The 18,918-nt window shown below is 29.7% G+C and overlaps 8 protein-coding genes across 9 annotated transcripts; 2 read left to right on the forward strand and 6 right to left on the reverse strand.

The window, feature by feature from the left end:
• Positions 1-294: 294 nt before the first annotated feature.
• Positions 295-1,098, reverse strand: OCT59_022726 (uncharacterized protein). 2 transcript variants are annotated; one of them, XM_066144951.1, is made up of 3 exons: positions 849-1,057; positions 524-772; positions 398-458 (listed from the first exon to the last, which is right to left on the reverse strand). In XM_066144951.1, exons 1-3 carry the CDS (start codon positions 1,018-1,020, stop codon positions 451-453), a joined length of 429 nt encoding a protein of 142 aa, XP_066006363.1. In that variant the 5' UTR covers positions 1,021-1,057; the 3' UTR covers positions 398-450. The 2 variants fall into 2 exon arrangements, with proteins under 2 accessions (XP_025182447.1, XP_066006363.1); XM_025325184.2 differs by having other exon boundaries at positions 295-772; positions 849-1,098.
• On the forward strand, positions 1,096-1,951 carry OCT59_022727 (uncharacterized protein). Its single transcript, XM_025315590.2, has 3 exons — positions 1,096-1,271; positions 1,358-1,455; positions 1,522-1,951. Exons 1-3 carry the CDS (start codon positions 1,115-1,117, stop codon positions 1,828-1,830), a joined length of 564 nt encoding a protein of 187 aa, XP_025182448.1. The 5' UTR covers positions 1,096-1,114; the 3' UTR covers positions 1,831-1,951.
• Positions 1,880-4,340, reverse strand: OCT59_022728 (uncharacterized protein; the record flags this gene model as incomplete). The annotated part of the gene is made up of 10 exons (XM_025309162.2): positions 1,880-2,032; positions 2,107-2,303; positions 2,390-2,498; positions 2,578-2,755; positions 2,821-2,965; positions 3,043-3,106; positions 3,167-3,334; positions 3,404-3,505; positions 3,586-3,837; positions 3,912-4,340. The coding sequence occupies 10 exons, from the start codon at positions 4,338-4,340 to the stop codon at positions 1,880-1,882; spliced, it is 1,797 nt and encodes a 598-aa protein (XP_025182449.2).
• Positions 4,341-4,460: 120 nt separating this feature from the next.
• Positions 4,461-9,665, reverse strand: OCT59_022729 (uncharacterized protein; the record flags this gene model as incomplete). The annotated part of the gene is made up of 9 exons (XM_066144952.1): positions 4,461-4,943; positions 5,010-5,087; positions 5,167-5,751; positions 5,876-6,392; positions 6,471-6,670; positions 6,742-8,238; positions 8,322-8,542; positions 8,619-8,827; positions 8,952-9,665. 9 exons carry the CDS (start codon positions 9,663-9,665, stop codon positions 4,852-4,854), a joined length of 4,113 nt encoding a protein of 1,370 aa, XP_066006364.1. The 3' UTR covers positions 4,461-4,851.
• A 486-nt stretch (positions 9,666-10,151) lies between these two features.
• OCT59_022730 (26S proteasome regulatory subunit rpn6) lies at positions 10,152-12,298 on the reverse strand. Its single transcript, XM_025309154.2, has 11 exons — positions 12,195-12,298; positions 11,982-12,054; positions 11,835-11,917; positions 11,611-11,752; positions 11,382-11,535; positions 11,185-11,303; positions 11,021-11,126; positions 10,795-10,939; positions 10,468-10,715; positions 10,329-10,397; positions 10,152-10,249 (listed from the first exon to the last, which is right to left on the reverse strand). Exons 1-11 carry the CDS (start codon positions 12,289-12,291, stop codon positions 10,232-10,234), a joined length of 1,254 nt encoding a protein of 417 aa, XP_025182451.2. The 5' UTR covers positions 12,292-12,298; the 3' UTR covers positions 10,152-10,231.
• Positions 12,299-12,427: 129 nt separating this feature from the next.
• OCT59_022731 (uncharacterized protein) lies at positions 12,428-14,362 on the forward strand. Its single transcript, XM_025315592.2, has 5 exons — positions 12,428-13,027; positions 13,092-13,363; positions 13,433-13,573; positions 13,650-13,788; positions 13,863-14,362. The coding sequence occupies exons 1-5, from the start codon at positions 12,502-12,504 to the stop codon at positions 13,868-13,870; spliced, it is 1,086 nt and encodes a 361-aa protein (XP_025182452.1). The 5' UTR covers positions 12,428-12,501; the 3' UTR covers positions 13,871-14,362.
• On the reverse strand, positions 14,064-16,042 carry OCT59_022732 (uncharacterized protein). Its single transcript, XM_025310441.2, has 6 exons — positions 15,791-16,042; positions 15,596-15,726; positions 15,443-15,525; positions 15,107-15,367; positions 14,886-15,042; positions 14,064-14,803 (listed from the first exon to the last, which is right to left on the reverse strand). Exons 1-6 carry the CDS (start codon positions 15,896-15,898, stop codon positions 14,545-14,547), a joined length of 999 nt encoding a protein of 332 aa, XP_025182453.1. The 5' UTR covers positions 15,899-16,042; the 3' UTR covers positions 14,064-14,544.
• On the reverse strand, positions 15,983-18,871 carry OCT59_022733 (uncharacterized protein). Its single transcript, XM_025325185.2, has 12 exons — positions 18,731-18,871; positions 18,557-18,655; positions 18,394-18,485; positions 18,206-18,307; positions 17,622-18,140; positions 17,389-17,556; positions 17,238-17,311; positions 17,078-17,162; positions 16,699-17,010; positions 16,501-16,618; positions 16,329-16,432; positions 15,983-16,263 (listed from the first exon to the last, which is right to left on the reverse strand). Exons 1-12 carry the CDS (start codon positions 18,849-18,851, stop codon positions 16,120-16,122), a joined length of 1,938 nt encoding a protein of 645 aa, XP_025182454.1. The 5' UTR covers positions 18,852-18,871; the 3' UTR covers positions 15,983-16,119.
• Between the last annotated feature and the right edge of the window lie 47 nt (positions 18,872-18,918).

The raw sequence follows: 18,918 nt of genomic DNA on the forward strand, positions 1-18,918 counted from the left end.
TTCATACGTACTAATGAGATTCATAATCTGTTCGGATAAGTCTCGAATCAAAGTCTTTAATTATTTTATTTCATGAAATAAGTTTATCTGACGGAACCTTAGGAGGACAGAAGAGTAGTGTTACAGGATGCGGAGCTACTTGCTCAAATAATAGCTGTCACGAGAACAACATGAAAAAAAAAAGTTTTGAAAAATCCGTCTTTTTATATTTGAATGATGCGCATGCGTACTATGACGTTGTAAAATACAAAATAATCCTTTATAAACCAATACAAGAATCTAAAAAAAGAAAGTAAACCGAATTATTTCATAATCCGATAAGTTATAATTTATTTTTAAGAAAGTAGAGTACAAAATTTTCAAGTCACTAAATAAAATTTTTTTGTTCTTATGTTTTAAGGTTTATTAATCTGGTGTTATTTTTTTGATCTCGTCGTTCTGGGAATAATATTACAATTCTTAAAAACGTTATTATACTACCTTCCATAAGGTATAGACTAAATTACTTAGGCTCACGACTTACTATCATCACCCTCTCCAATAGGGATATTACTGTTATTTAAAGTATCAATAGTACCTCTTAATTCTTTCCTTAACACTTCAATGTCGCTTCCCAGTCCATCTAAATCTTTTTGAGATTTAATTAACTGTTCATTGACTCTTATAAAATTAGTAATAATTTCGTAAGTATTTGAAACAACTTCTGATGAAGCATCATCAACCTTATTTAAATTACCAAGAAAGGTTGGTGATAAAATTTTTGGAATTGGGTCTAATAATTGAAAATTATATTATATGATATCAAAATTTTTTAACACTGACTGTAAAAAAAAAAATTTAAATTATACTTGGTGCCGGTCCTTCATCTGCTGAATCCTCAGTTTTAACTATTTCTAATACGTCTATTTTCTCTCCAATATGTGTTTGATGATATGTTTGTAATCTTGTTAAATCTGAGAGAATGTCTGTGAACGATAATGTTGTAGGTGGTGCTGGTAAACTTGACTTACGTTTAAACATTTTTTTTTTAAAAAAAGTGGATTACTCGTCATATGATTATTGTATATATGTATGAAATTAGACACATAAATGATCGACGCTATATTTTGCTGATATGTCGTCTCGAGAAAAATTTACGCAAGGAGTTTCATTATTATTTAAAACTCAATGGACAGCATTAAAATTAGCTGTAGATATGCAATGGGGAGGACACGATTCCGAAGATAAAAGAGATTGGTTAATTGATGTTATAGTGGATTATTTTAATAAAAGTAATTTCTATTTAAATTTTCATTATACATTCAATTATTAAAATTATTTTCTCTAATATATATATACGTATATATTCTATGTATAGATGGTAAAAACACCGACGTTGATGATTTAGAAACTATTTTGAATCAAGTTATGACCGATGAATTTAACACTTTATTGGAAGATGATTCAGCATATCAAGTATGAATAAATATTCTCGAAAAAAATTTATATATATATTACATTAATTTATTTATTTTTTTTTAGATATCTCAAGACCTTATTAAAATATATCATGAATGCATTCAAGGAAATTACTCAACAGTAGATTTACTACAATCAAAACAAAAATCAGTTAAACAAAACTCGAAGAAAGCAAAAAATTATGAGGACGATGAGGACAATGAGGACAGTAGTGATGAATATGATGAAAAAAGTCTAGAAAATGGAGAAAACTCAACAATGGAAAGTGATGAGATAACGAGCATAAATAACTCAACAATAACTACAAAATTATCAAAAAATAAACCTATAATCGACGATGATGGATTTACTTTAGTAACAAGAAAACGGTGATTAAATTAATTAAATTAGCAATATAAATTTAATAATATTCCTCATTTTTTTATTGTAAATTATTATATTTATTTTTAATAAATTCTTGACATTCTTCTTTGCTACTATTGGGATATTCTAATTGCCATTCCATAATTGAATTCAATATGTCTCTAAAATTTGGACCCGGTTTAATATTCAATAATTTCTGAATATCTTTTCCCTGTGCATGCGGGAAAAATTTCATTTGGATAAGTAAAAAAAAAAATACTATTAAAAGAAGTAAATATTACTTACATTCAGCAAAGGTTTTTCTCTATAAGCATTTTCTAGTTTTAATTCATATATCCTTTCAATGAATTTAGTATATTTATTGTTAATTTCTTTAATTTCTTTATCTTCTTTGACTTGATCCATATACGGTCTCAATTCATTAGATAAAGCAAAGAGTAAAGTCGTTGGCCATTCAGAATTAAGTTCACGTATGCATAATCCTATTATTAAATAAATAAATTCTTTTCTAGCTTTTTTTTTTAAAAAAAAATCATATATTGAACACAATAAATAGATATATTAATACCGAGTCCGAGCCTATCGGTTAGAACTTCGTTATTTTGACTAACCGCTTTTGTCACAAAATCGACTGAAGATAAAAGTTTTTTTACTTTGTTAACATCATCATTCGAAAACTATATTATTTTAAATCATCCATTTAGACTTCTTTTTTCATAAATTTGACAAATCCATCAAATTCATATTATATCATACCTTTATACTTTCTCGAATTACATATTGATACGCTGGTTGACTATTTCCCTTTTCCGTATATGTCATATCCTTATAGGGTAACGTACAAGCTGCCAAATATAACGCTCTTTTTTCATTCTCATTTAATTGATGAAATATAATATGAATATTGTAATCTTTGCTTTTATCCGAAAGCAACCTAATAAAACATAAGATAATAAATAAGCTTATTATTTAGTATTAAATATTCAAATAAACTCATACCAACTAAGAATTTTTGCTACAATTAAACAATTTTTTGGGGCTCCGAGATTTCCAGATACAATGCTTTCTTGCGGTGGTGGTGAAAATACAACATCATATAATCCTAAATTAACGATCAAATCGATGGCTTGAACTGGATCAGGTCCTAAAAAAATAATAATAGTTAAAATAAAATAAAAGATATACAAATATAGAATTAAAACAAATATGACAATTATAAACCTTTAATCATTTTATCAATTTCTATCCCAACCCTCTCACGACTTATTTTCTCATTTAATGCCACCTATTTGAACGTTAAATTAATACATGGCTGACGCACGAATTATCCCATATGAGAACCTACTTTGATACTCTCATCTTTTAAAATAACATCTTTCACATCATCAACAATTTCAAAATGAAATCTACTTGCGAATCTTATACATCTTAATACGCGAAGTGGATCATCTTTAAAAGTTTTACAGGAAGAGAGTGGAGTACGAATTAATCCTTCACTCAAATCTGATATACCCTTTTATACCATATAATATTAATTAAGATTCGCATTATTTTAATTATAATTTCTAATTTTTTTGAATACCTTTTCTGTGAAATCTTCTACTTGACCTGTATGTATATTATAAAATAATGCATTTATTGTAATATCTCTACGATAAGCATCTTCTTCTGGAGTTCCATATTCCTTTTAAAAAAAATATCATAATAACAATGAATTTCCATTTAATAATTTCTCCTCACGTCTCTTAATTTCATAATACTTACAAGGGAAACAGGAATTCTACTATCCTCATATATTTCTTTTCTTAGATTAACAAAATCAATATCTAAACCACAAAGTTTCATTGTAGCTGTTTCTAAATGTTTAGATTTTTCGGGATTCGATTCTATTACGTGAATATTTACTTGATTATTATTTCCTTCCTTTTCAAGAAATTCTTTAATATAGTTTGCAAAATCAAACCCTGTTAATGAATTTATTGCAACATCTAAATCGTGACATTCAAGTCGGAGTAGCTATTTCCAAAAGAATTCAGAATCAAATCAAATTCAGATTTTTCTTTTTTATAAAACAAAAAAATAAACATTACTTTATCTCGAACCCAGCCACCAGCTATTCTAAGCTCAACAAGGGGTAAATTTTTAGTTTCTTTTAAATATGTAGTAACTTTTCTCAATATATTACATATTTCTGACTCTTGCTCTGTAAAATCAATACTCATTTCTTTGCCGGATTGCTTTTGCAGTCCTAATGAAACATGTGGCAAGCTTTTGCTCAAGGTACTACCGCTACCAGCAACAGAAGTTGTAACCTCCCCAAGTTTTACCCCTTCAACCTCTCTGTTAACTGAGTAAGGCTTATACCTTTGTAAAGGTTTTTTTAGGTTAGCTGGTTCAGACGGCACCTTTGCAAAGTTTGGTTTATAAACAAATGAATAAATAGTAAAAGGTTTGTAATGATATCGAAAAAAAATCTTTGAAACTTTAAAATTTCTTTTCATGGTAGATGATCCTGACATGATGATCAACACTAGATTATTTATGTAATGCCGATCATAACAAAGATCGGCATTGGTATCGACATAATAAAACATTGAAACAAGTTTCAGATATAAACCTTTTTTTGGCTCGATATTTTTGTCTTAAATAATTTAAAATATTACATGAATTTGTTTATTGCAAAATCAAATTTTCACTCTAACTCTTTCTAACTTTTCTAATTTCCAAGTTATTAATTCATAGAGTACATTTTAAAAGAAAAATTCTAATAAAAAAAATCTTTACAAGTTTTGTGAGAAAGAAAATATTAAATAACCCATCTCTAATTACGTGAATAATGAAAAGGTTAAATATATGTGTATATGTAATCGGTAAGAAGGAATTATAAGGTTCAAAGAAAACGGAATTGATGGTGTTGGAAAGTAAAAAAATTAAGTTAAATAGGAATAAATTTTTAAAAGGAAGTATAAAAATAAGCAAAATAAGCAAAAAAAAAAATGTTTTTTTTTGTTTTTAAACAAAAACCAAACATCATGATACAGATGATGGCATTTCTTCTGAATTCAATTGGTCCACTACATAATTACTTGGGAATACACCTCGAATAAATTCATCAGTTGTTCCTAAAAAAGGGATTAAAAATGTTATTATTAACTCAAAAAATAAACAGAGTGAGTAAATAATCTTACCATCTAGTCGCTTCCAACCCAACCACCATACTTCATCACTGGTATCTGTGACAAAGATCGTATCTCCGGCATTGAATCCTAAGAAATTCAACAGTTTAATCACAAATTTATCATTACTAAATATTTTCCTTTCAATAGAGGGGGAAAAATTTTTTACCTAATTCGCCTTCTTCCCTTGCAATAAACGGATATCTTGCACGGTATGCGTATGCTTGTTCTCCATTCAACCACACTTGACCTGTAGAAGCGTCTGCTGGAGTAACGATAAGAGATTGATGTTTTGTTGGGGATTGAGGTGGTTCTTTTGATTCTAAATTTCGTTCGCCTCCTACTGAAGTAGGTGTATTATTTTGTAACGTTGAAGTTTGATTATGATTTTGTCCTCCTGCTGCTGCTCCGATAGCTCCAGAACCAATGAGTCCAGATGCCGCAGCTTCATCTAATGATTTTACATCAACATTAGATCCAAACGCAGAATTTCTTAAATTATTGCTAGAGGTCATAGAATAACGACTATTGTTCTGTTGTCCGATTAAGGCCGCGGCAGCATTAATAGTGGCCATTAATTCACTATTACGGAAAGGCGTTTTTATGGACTCTCGCGGTCCTATTGAGGCAAGTTCTTTTGCTTGACGTTTTCGTTTGAAATATCTATATGACATTCCAGAAGCAAATATCAAAAATACAAAGGACAGTGCAATAACCGTTGAAATTGCAATAACTACTGGTATTGGCAAATGTTCTGGAATTCAAAGAAAAATTAAAATAAATAAGTATTTGTCTTTTTTTTTCCCTTTTTTTCCTCTTTCTTTTTTTTAAAAAAAAAGAAAAAATGCCGATTTTAAATTCTAAAATATTAAACTTACTTTTTCCGAGCAATAAATCAGACCCTATATTTGTGAATATAGCAAAAATACGTCCTGGAACTCCATTCATTTGTGAAGAAATAATATAAGGATACATATTTTTTCCATCATATAATGCTGCACTAACATCTCCAATTGGATCTAATTTTAATGAACCAGAAACAAGAAGCAACCAATCATCTCCCAAATAATCAACACTATCGTGTTCGCCATTTGAAGGAAGTAAACTTAAAGCTTCTATTTTAGAACCTGGCAAAATTTTTTCGCCTATATTCCTAAAATTATTACCAGTCCATTTACGTAAATATGCCGAGCTGTCTTCAGCGTACCCTGAGACGAAAAATTGATCATCTATCATGAAATCATTAAAGACTACAACAGCAGGCCCCGGAAGTTTACCATCTCCAACTCCTCTCATATCCTCCCAATTTGACTTGCCAAAATCATATTTAAGTAAATAAGCGAGATTTCCATTTAAGGTTAAATTTCCGGAAACGACCAACCTATCTCTTTTTTTCTATAATACAAAAAAAAAAAGATAAACACGTGCTTTTTTTTCTAAAAACTTCAATTATATTAATTATATTATATTTACCCCAATTAAATCCATAGCATATATTTCACCGGAAAGATTATCATTTACACCAAGAGATTTCCATTGTTTGAGATTTGAATCCCAAATACAAATATTCTTACATTCAAGTGAACCAGCTTTATCAAATTTGCCACCTACAAGGATATCAGAAGTTCCCGCACGATTTTTTATAGCATTAACCCTAACGTTATTATCATTAGCTACATTTTTAAAGAATGAGTTAATAAAAATGTATTCGGAAAAAAAAATTACGAAATAGAAATCTTCTTACCGGTTAATTGAGGTGAAACATTCACTATACGGTCATTCAAATTATAAATAAGAAATGAATTTTTATTTTCTTCGGCTGTGGATGCACTTCCGATGTATAGTAAATCATCAACCACAAGAAGGTTTTTGACTTCTCCAAGAATGACATCATTTCCAAGGTTATTCATTAAACCATCTCTCAAAATGGCAACATTCGTAATATTATTATCATCAAATGTGAATTTACCACCAATTATTACATTATCTTTCCATATTAAAACAGCGTTAATGATGGTCTCGAAAATGTTTCCATTTGAAGCTTGTGGATATAATGGAAGTGCGGAAACTCCAGAACTTGTAAGTAAACTACCTCCAAATGCAGTTGTAGATTGAGCAGATAAAATTCTTCCAGCATAAAAAGTTAAGGGTGTTTGTTCTCCAGAAACTGAATGAGATGCGATATCGCTAATTTTACCATCTACAAAACCGGAAGTTGTCCATTTGGGGAATCCATTATCCCAGATCACATAACCAGATGTTACATTACCAAATATTTTGCCCTCCGCATTAGCTTGTGGAGTTATAATTGTGTTAAATTTACCCGCTACGTGAATTTGTTGATTATTCAGTAAACTTATTTTATTTACTTCATCATTTACACCACCAGAGACTGGTGACCATTGTTCATCTGTAAGACTTAATTTAGCGATATTATTTAATCTTCTCGTTGCAGATTCTAATACATTGTTATTAAATAAACCTCCAATAAATAAATCATCATCAACTTTTTCCAAAGTATTAACTCGGCCATTAAGACCTCCTTTAGGGAATGGTATAAATGATGTACCATCATATTTTACAATGTTAAAGAATGTGACATTATTAAATTTACCACCAATTACAATTAACGATTGTGATAAGACTTTGATCGTATGCACAATCGAAAGTGGAGCTAATATACCATTAAACCCGTTCCACGCAGGCTGAGGGTTCAAGTTTGAGGGGGGCCAATATTGAAATAAACCTCTTAAAGGCGTACCACGATATACTTTTTCAAATTTGACACTATCAACTGTAATAAAAGCTCCAACAGGTGCTGTTACGGTAGCTGATATTGTAATTTCCACAGTGGGTTTAAAAAAAGTTGTAGTAGCAGAAATAAATACATTGAAAAGTCCATCTATTCTATCATTCAAGGTAGGATTATTTTGGGAAATTGTTATAGGTCCAAATGTTTGTCCGGGAGCAGCATTAATTATAACATCAACGGAAGTTGTTTTTGAGCAATCAATTGGAATGCAACTTGGTGTAGACATAGTAACATTGTAATATCCAGCTTGCGGAATATATGGTTGTAAAATAACTTTTGCCGTAGAGAGTTCTCCAGTTGTCTGCAATACACTTTTCCAAGTTCCAGATATTAATGTAGACGCCCATGCACCTTCAACAGTTACTTTTGGTTGAAATTGATTTACTGCGCAAGAGGGATTATTATCATTCGCAGCACGTACAACAATATCTAGAATAAAAGAGATGTAGAAATTATCTTTAACCTAACTTATTTTTTATTAAAGAAAAAAAGAAAAGGTTAATTGATTTTACCAGATTGGAAAAGTTGAATGCCATGAAATCCACCACCGAGTCCGTACCATTCCAAAATGTCCACTTGAATTCCTATTATTTCAAGTTGACTAACGAATGAGAACATTTGAAATTCAACATTATCAGAACTAAGAGGACAAGAATCTGAGCATTGTGTAAGGCCGGCTATGGGATCCATATAAGATAGTGTGATTACGCTCATATCAGCTGTGGCGATTAACCTATATGAAATAAAATTAAAACAATCTTTTACTTCATTCATTATAATAAACCCACTTTTCTAGACCAATAATTTACCTAAATGCTTTTGTTCCCCTCCCCTCAACATTTGTATTTTTAATTCCGATCATGCTTGGAGTTACTTTAACGCTAAATTCTGCTCTCCAAAAACCCGGAATGTTATCTCTCATCAACCAAGTTGTTCCAGGTCCATCAGGTTCTGCACTGCATGTAATAACGGTTGGATCTCCAAACTCTTCCCTAACAGCTGAATTACCTCCAGTTATCTATAATTTAGAATAATTAAATTAGATATCATAATCGAATCAAATCAATAAAATAATAATAATAAAAGAAGATAAATGAATAAAATAAAATAAAAAATATCAAATAACAAGAAATCAATGTTACCGTAGAATTTTGAATGTTTATTGGTTGAATATTTGATATATCACCAAATGTTCCATCCCCAGTTGCATCGAACTGTCCCCCAAAATATATAGTATTATTAGGTTCATTATATGCAATGGTGTACACTGGTCCATTAAATCCTTTGAAAGGTAGCGCAACCCACGCATTATCTCTCCATATAGCTACATTACCAACAAAATCCGCGGGATCTATATTATTTGTTGTTTTAATTGGAGCAGAAAACATTCCTCCAACATATACAATAGAATTGATGGTATCACAATACAATGAATATACTGGACCATCTAATCCTTCTATTAGAGGTGAAAATGTCTTTGCAGATGGGTCATAACGAGCTATATTATTAACTGTTATACCTCCAATTGAATTAAAATTACCACCAATATATACGTCCATTTCATCATTAGACCGAGGTAGTATACATATTGCATTTATTGTCCCATTAGATGATGATGTCCCGACCAATTGGAAGGTACCGTTTGGAAACTGTGTTATAAAAGAATCACTTGCACTGTCAAAAATTTCTTTTTGACTTGCACTGCTATATTCTGATATACCATTATATTGTCCCGGTATAAGAATTTGAGACAGCCCATTAAAATTAATTTTTGGTCTTTCAGCTGTAACATATACAACTTGTAATATACCAATACAAGATATAAGTAACGTTAGAAGGCTACTATATATCTTCATACTGTAAACATCAAGAATTAACTTTTCGAATTATCTCTGCTTGATCTTTCAAGTTGGTAATATTAAAATTTAGTTTGGATCTATAAATACGGTTTCTTTGACAAATACTGCTCGTATAGGATTAAGAAATTGAATAAAATAGATATACCAGATATTATTATATTGTTTAAATTAAATTTCGCTTTTAAAGAAAAATTATACAAAATTAATTTTCTATCTGCTATTATACAGAATATATATCTAATTTTTTTTTGTTAGTGATTTAACGTCCCAAGTCTAAAATTATTCATCGTACGATGATATTATATACTCGCAAAAGAACAGCTTTTCACGAGCTTTCTTTTCGGTTAAAAACTTTTGTTTTCGAAAAGAGGCGAAAATGCTGCAGTCTGCAGCTGTATGTTTAAAATAGCACAAATACAATTTTGTACAAATTATTAACAAAAAAAAAAATTTCGGTTTTGCAACAATTCTGTCAAATAACACTAACTAAAAAAGGAAATTCAAGTTTCGATGTATTTATTATTTAATAAATTATTTTCTTACAAAATATTGAGTTGATTATTTTACGTTAACTTCGCAGCCTGCATATTAGAATAAAAAAAAATATGGATCAGCTACAGGACTTAAATTGTGTATACAACCCAAAAAGGATAATATTACCTTTTCATATAATGATTCAACAACATTTCCCATTTGTTTCAAGGTTTCCAATGCGGCTTCATATGTTAACTTAAACATTTATTGTATAGTATTAGTTTAATGGACAATGCAAATATTTCGATAACTAAAATAAACTTACATCTTGAGATGGCTCGTCAAACACAATTAAACATCCTGCTCCTTGATCCAGAATTCCATGAAAAACTTTGTCTAATATCATTTGAGACAACTTTGTCTCCACTTGCGGGGTGGGTAATTTGACCATTTCCGCAACATGGGAAATTTCTACCCTAGAGAAAGGTTCTATTATGCGTACCAAATTTTGTTCAAGCAAAGTGTCATAAAGTGCAGCAAGATGTGACCGAATGATTGGATCATTTCCCAATTCTATTAATATTAAGAAAAATAACGACCGATTACAATTAAATTCTAGGCTTACATAAATTTATGATTTTATGATTAATACCATCTTTGTAAATCGCCAATGCGGTTTCGAATTCGTTTAGCGAACGATTTTTATGAGCTGTTGCTATAGCCTTCATAGCATCAACTTCGCGTCCAGCGTAACGTAAAGCGAGTTTACCATTGATTATGGCATAAACATCTTCCGACTTCAAAATTAAAAAAAGTATATCAATTGATTATGCAAATTAAATTGTGTAAAGATATTGATGACCGACCACAAAACTTACCAAATTTAACATGATTTTACAAAGTAACATATACTTCAAAGCAGAGATAGCTCTGGGATCATCTTGTGATGAATATCCTTCAAGAGTTTCGTAAAAATACGAATACCTATGAAATTTACAATAAGTTAGTTAAAATTACAAAGATTCATAATTACATTACATACGCTGTTTTATAGTCCTTATCCTCAGCATGTAAAATTCCGGACTGCATATCCAGTGCAGCCTGAAGAAGAGGTGGACAATAAATAGCATTCGCAGATGTTCTAGCTGATGTAAGAGCTGCCTTGAATATAAATGATTTTCATTAGCATAAAGATGATTATGGTCAAACTCTCAAAAAAGATATAAATTTGAAATCTACTCTAGATTTTGGTAAATTTCTTAACGCATGACAAACTCTGCTCTCCAAAAGTTGAACTTCCACTAGCACCATTTTATCATCCAAACGCTTCAATTCTTTTAAAAGTGAATTGATGAGACTTAAAGCATCATGATACATTTTATTATCAAGATATCTAATAAAAAATCCATTGGTATTTGATATTTTTTTAAAAAAATAAAAAAGTAAATAAATAAATAAATAATCCTACAATGCTACTAAACGGGTTTCCAAGGATTGTTTTAAAAAAATTCGTTTTTCTTGTACGCTCCAATCAATTGTTTCTTTGCAAATTTCGATTTGGAGTGGTAGAGTATCAGGTATTTCAGAAAACAGATCAATTAAGGTCTTTACTGAAACGTAAAAACAATTTCTGGAATCAATAAAGGAACAAAGATTGATTAACACGTGATATAAAAGATAACAATATTATACCGATTTTAGCAGTTTTAGCTCTCACAATTGATGCCATAAAAGATCGAGAAGAACGTATCAAACTTGATAATTCGTCTGGTTTTCTAATTAAAAATATAAAGCATTAATCATTAACTGATGGTCACAATTAAATATAGAATAACATACCTATAATCCCGATATAGTTCTCCAAGTTTAACCAAAGCAAGTTCTTGATCTCGGATCAAATTTTCGTTGTTTCCTAAAATAAATTATTAAAAAAAACCCCGATTTAAAATGATCGACTGCAAAAATCATTCCGTGCAAAAAGTAAATTATATAAAAAAAAAAGTCGCGTAGTCGTTTAACGTCTGTGAACGGTCAATTTTGAAATAAACATACCGGCATTCTGCGCAAGAATTTGCTTATATATTTGTTCAGCTTCACCTGGAGAAGTCTTTGCAAACTCCTCCGCCTGTTTCAAGGAAAGTGAGGACATTTTGAACGAATAATAAAGATGATTATATTTTATCTTTTATATGAAAATTTTTACATTACGTATACAGATGATAAACGGTGTAACGCCAAAAAAAAAGTATAAGCCCTACTGCCCTAACCCATTGAAAATTTTTCCGTTACAAAAATTCGAATAGTTGCACATAAACAAGCAAACTATTTGATAGAACTCTTTTTAATTATAAATTCCAATATGTCACTCGTTGCTGATTATGGATCAGATATATCCAGTAGTGAAGAAGAAAATGATATTCAAAATATAGAAACAGAAACCACAGTAACTACAGTAACAAAAAAACGTTCTTTAACTTCTTTACTTCCTCCACCAAAAAACAAAAGAAATGGACCTGTCAAGATCGTAGTTGATTTACCAAAATCTGTTAAAGACGATGAGGATGACAGTGAAAAGGATCAAAGTTCAAAAAAATCTAAGTCTAGTGGTAGTGATTTATTTGCTCTATTGCCAGCACCAAAAAGACCAATTACTGGCAAAGAACAAAAATCGTCAACAAATAAACCAACTGATTTAGCTAATAAGCCGACGACAGCATCTACAAGTTTTGTTCCTCATACACTTACAAAGCGAAAATCCGTGGCACAAAAAAATTCCAACTTATCACAAACTGTTTCCAAGATAAAAGGAAAAGAAGTAAAGGTGCATAGCGATGACGAAGAAACAAAAGACAAAGCTAATTTTACGGAATCATTTTTTCCATTAGGTAACTGATTACATTATTATTAAATATTTATTTTACATGCTTATAATTCATGTTCTATTGATAGGAGATGAAATAACGAATATAATACCAAATAATGTGATTGAGGACAAATCCTCCTTTAAAACAACTAATAATTCAGATAAGATTAATTCATCCAACATCGAATCGACAGAAGATTATAATGTGAATGATGATTATTATTACAATTACAATTACCAATGGGATGCCGGTACAAATTCATATATGGAATATCCAGATTATTATTACGATGGGTCACAATTACAACAACAAAGTAGTGAACAAGCGCAACCTGATAGTCAAATAGATGATGAAGTGGTAAAATATTGTACTAATTTTACTTTTGCTTGTTTTTTATTATTTAATGATTTATTATTTCATAAGTAGATTCAAAAATTGGGAGGCAGAAGAGGTAAAGAGGGGCCAATTATAATCAAAGAGATAAATGCAGCAGATCAAATGGCTGATGCATGGCAAGCTCAAATGGGCGAATTAACAAAACCTGGCAGAGGGGGAAGTGGAGGAACAGTATGTTTCATTTATTTGAATTATTATTAGCATTATTAAAAAAAATCTAATGAAATACGGACTTTTCTTACATTAGCATTTTAAACCAACAAAAGGACAAAAAAGAAAACATAATCTAATGTATTTGGCTTATCAGGCGGCTGCCATGGAAAATGATTTGAAAGAACAATTTGCAGCTAATAAGAAAACAAAAAGAGAGACCCAGGCAAAATATGGTTATTATGATTTATTTGTTATCACAAGAGCTTTGTTTATTTCTATAACTAATTTCATTTCTTTCGTTTTACAGGATTTTAATAAATTTGGTATTAATAATTTATCAGATAAAACTTACAACACTAGATTTGTGTTGCATTGTTTTTGATCATTGCTAGAAGGCTGTATGTGTTATTACAGTCTTGCTATTTGTTTTTACATGTGCATCCTAATCGTTTCGGAGGACCATGCAGTCTTTTTTTTGTATATATTGTTGCAACATATTGAATTATTCATAGTTATTAAAACTGAAAGAACATATTTATTATTTATATGATCTTGTTCTCACTATTTAGGATAATATCGATAATACAGTATTTTATCCTTTTGTAAAAATCCATCAAGGACATTTAATATAGGGCATATTATAATAGAATTTGCTGAAACGACTATATGAAAATGCATAGCTTTTCCATGTTAAAATTCTTTTTTCACTTGGTTTTCAGTCTATTTTTACCAAATTTATATTTAATCTTTCTAAATAAGGTAAAGTGGCTAATATTAATAAAAAAAAAATTAATGATTAACCGTCAATATTATATTAATAAATTTATAATACAATATTTAATTTAAGAAAAACGGCACGATAAAATAAAACTACTGACTCGATACACTTTTATCACTAAGATATGCCGCTTAAAATATTTAAAATGCTTATTTTGATAAATAAAAGGAAATTAAATTGGATAAAATTATAAAATTTAAGAACCTTTTAGTTAAGCGCTAGAAGCCATAACTCTTGGTTTGCATTCATTTTCATTAATGGGTTTTATAAATACAGAATCCGGAGGATGATCTTTTTCACCTTCTTCAAATGTATAACTGCTTGCTATAGCCAAATATTGTCCATCTCTACTGAAATCCAAACTTGCAATACTTGTTGGATATTGTGGATATTGTCTTAATCGCTTTTTATTAAAACCATCCCAAATATTAACCATCCCATCAGCTCCTCCTGAAGCAAAGGTTCCATGTCTAATAAAGATAGATAAGAAATGTTCGTTATAAATGTAAATAGGGAAAAAAATTTTTTTAAAAAAATTCGAGAAAAACTTACGTTGGATGAAAAGCTAAAGCGTTAACAGGATAAACAGTATCTACGCCATCAATAACTTTTCTATGGCATTTAAACGCGTATTTACGCGCCTGAGCTTCAGGTGATGGATCAAAGAATTCAACGGCAACGCGACCTTCAATTGAACTGCTAGCATAGCCTACATTCAAAAAAATTTTGTTATATATATTTGAATGGATGCTTTACCTTTAATAAATATTTACCTTGACGATTAGGCATACATTTCACACAACGAGTCATAAATTTTAAACTACTTTCACGTTTTTGTATAGTTTCCGACATATTTCTAATATCATAAATAAAAAATTGTCTGCCAGCTGTTGCAACCACTAATTTATAATGAACCAATGATAAAGCAAATACTTTTGCCCCGTCTCCAATTTCATATTGTCCAAATAACGCGTCTTTTTTACGAATATCCCATAACCTAATTGTACAATCCCATGATCCCGATACAATCATGTCTAAAGAAAAATAAAACGAAAGTAATGAAAGAAATAGTTCATCTAAAAACACGTAAATTTATGTATTCGACTTACGTTTTTCTAAACTATATTCAACGCACTTTACTGCTTTATCATGTAGACCCACGATAGATTCATTGGTTGAATTTATATCAAAACTTTAAAGAAGAAATATTTATTAAAAAAACTTAAAAAAAAATAATGTTCATAATAATTAACTTTTATTACCTTTTTATGCAATGATCTAGACCTCCGCTAAATATGTGTACACCATCAGAAAAACAACAATCAAGAACTGAAGCTTTATGTTGAAAAGAAGCTCTAAGCGAATTTTCATTTATGTCGTAAAGTCTTACTGTCTAAAAACATATGAAGTATATTGTATTAACAATGAAAGTAAAAATAAATAAGTTTTTCGCATACCTTATCCCAGGAAGAAACTAATAAATGATTAGAAGTAGTTGGGCTAAACACAACCGAGGAAATTGCATCAGAAGGCGGATCAACCAATTCAAATTGTTGTTGTTGCATTTATATAGTAGTGAGTATAGTGAGTGTATACTGTTTATGCTATTTAGACTGTTTATAATGAGTGGCTATTAAAAACGAGCGCGATTATAATTGTGTAACGTCTTTTATTTGCATGTCAATAATTACACTACAAAGTTTAAAAAAGTCGCAAAATAAATCCTCGCCAACTGATTTATTATCAAATACCGTATTTTGCCGTTATTGTTTTGCGGTAAAGTATATTAGTTTAACCCTCTGAAGAAATTCTTGCTAGCAGATCTTCTATTACGATTCTGATTATTGTAATCATTATCTTTTTTATTTTTATTATTTAATTTAAATGTCATTGTCATTTCACCCATATTACCCCATTTTCCATTTGATCCCTTTAATATAAATATATTCAATAAAATGTTGAAAAAAAAAATTCTTGAAAAAAAAAATCTCTAACCTTATTTTTTTGCAATTTTGACGTAGATTGAATATTACGTATAGGTTCATCTTTTGTCTTTTTCGATTTAACTCCTTTATGTTTATTTAATTGAGTTATTAAATCTATGAAAAAATCGAATGTTAAATATGTATTATTTGAAAATCTGAATATTTACTATAAAATATCATACCTTCATCGCTGTCAGTCTCCATAGACGTGCCGCTTTCGTCAGATTCATTCATCTGTTCGTCTTCATCCTCCTCATCCTCCTCCTCCTCATCATCATCGTTATTCTTCAAATTTTTCTTCTATACAATCAAATCAATAAAAAGTTTAATTATAAAATCTTCCAAATTTCTTTAATAAACTCTAAATCAATAATACATACAGTTGGGTGTAATAAATTTTGTTGTTCATCAATTTCATATTCTGGATTAGTAAATAATTCAGCGAATCTATCATCTTTGAGTAAATTATTAACTTCATCAACAGCGGAAACAGTGGCAGTTCTTCCTTCTTCATATTGAAGAATTTTCCTCTTCTTTTCCGAAGATTTTATTAATCTACTTGCTAATTCCTTATTAACTTTGGGTAATTTTTTGGTTACTCTTATACGCGATTCCCTTTCCTTTTCAAGTTTTTCTTTAATTATTTTTTCTCGATAATCAGCATATGCAAATGGATTAGAAATAAGTTTTGCCTTAAATAGATAAAGACGTAAGCAAAAGTGAATTGGAATAAGAAAGTACTGGATATAACAATCTTACTTTCTCGTATAATTGTAAATCTACAAAGAAACCATGCATATATGGTTTTAATACATTTGATCCAATCAATTGATCCATACCAAGGCTACAAACAAATGAAAATGTATAATTCATGTAAGTATAAATAGATAAAAACCATAACAAATCACGTAACAATTACGTTTCTAATTCTTTTCTAGTGACAAATTTATAATTTTCGTAAATATTTTGTTGCGGATTTTCTTCCATTTCTTCCTAAACCAAAGAAAGTTACTCTTTTGTTTTTAAATATCTTTTTAAAAAAGAATCATTAAACTAAAGTTGTAATTTACCGTCAAATTATCCAAAAATGAACACCATTTTGGTGCAGGACCTAACGAAGGAATATAAAAAGCACCAATTTGTATACCTTCATTAGCAATAAAAATTAATCCGGAATCCGGTACAACACAAAAATCATTAATATCCGTATTAGGTTCTATTGAAGTAAAATTTGCTCCCTACAAATTAAATTATAATCAACCCAGAGCAAATTTCCTGAAAAATAACTTCAAAAATGACTTACATTATCCTTATCCCAAATTTTCATAATTTTGCTATCAGCACTAATAACTTTAGATTTTCCTTCATTACCGATAACATCATCATACCAAAATAATTTTTTAATAGGATAACCATATTGATGATCTTTAACCAACCAAGGTTTTGAACTTCTTAAATCATATAATAAGATATGTCCAGTAGAAGTTCCTATTGCTAAAGAAAGTCCATCATTTTTATATTCCATGGCTGTAACTTGAAATAAATTACTATTATTTTCTGAGAAAGAAGGTAATTGCGGTGCTAATAATCCAATTCGTGATCTTGATCTTGGATCCCATAATTCTACTGTACCATTTTCAGTACCAAATCCAAATAATTGATGTGCAGGATTTATTATTGTAACATTTATTCCTGTTGTCGAATCTGTTGAAAATGAATTTAAAAATCTTCCTTGATTTAAATTTAGTCTATATACTTCATGAGACGATGCTCCTATAAGTAAATCACATGATGGATAATGATATACCAAATCTCTGCCAAACTATAAAAAAAATTATTATTGCAAATTGAAAAATAAAATATAATAAAAACTCATGGATATATTACTTTGGGAATCCTAGTCTTATAATATATTCCACCATGTGTATGAAATTCAATTGTTCTATCGTTTTGTAATAATACAGACTTGGTCCAATCATCTGATAAAATCTGACATTATTATAATTATTATACCTTTTAACATGTTCGTACAAATAAACCCTCCCTCCCAAATGATGAAATTTCTATATTCTTACCACAAAGTTAACGTTCTCTGAATCCGTATGTCGATCGAATTTCATTGACATTTCGGAGTACTCATAAACTCGAATTTGTGGTTTATAAACACCTGATAAAAAAGTGCATCAAATTTAACTCCGAATTTTTTTTTTTAATTTTTTTAAAAAAAATAAAAACTACCTGTTGCCATTATGAAGCAGCCATCCCTTGTTGATTTTATTCGTAATGAAGCTTCAGGGAACTCAAAATCTTGAATTAATTCTATTCTAGATCTCCATTCTATTCAAGAAAATAAATATACCGTTTTTTATAAATTCCTCTTAAGCTTAAATCCAAGGCGCAACATGATTATACCTGGATCATTTTTTAATACTCTTTTTTTCTTTCGCTCCAGCCAATCTGGTATAGAGCGACACCCAGAACCAGAAACTGTATATATTTTAACATTATTTGGGTTCGAAACTTGAAGGACCATCTTAGGAGAGAATCAACAATAATGATAATCTTAACAATAGTGAATATTAATTTAATTCAAAAGTTTC

Source organism: Rhizophagus irregularis, chromosome 31 (genome assembly GCF_026210795.1).
Source record: "Rhizophagus irregularis chromosome 31, complete sequence".
In the NCBI taxonomy this organism is placed as follows: Eukaryota; Fungi; Glomeromycota; class Glomeromycetes; order Glomerales; family Glomeraceae; genus Rhizophagus; species Rhizophagus irregularis.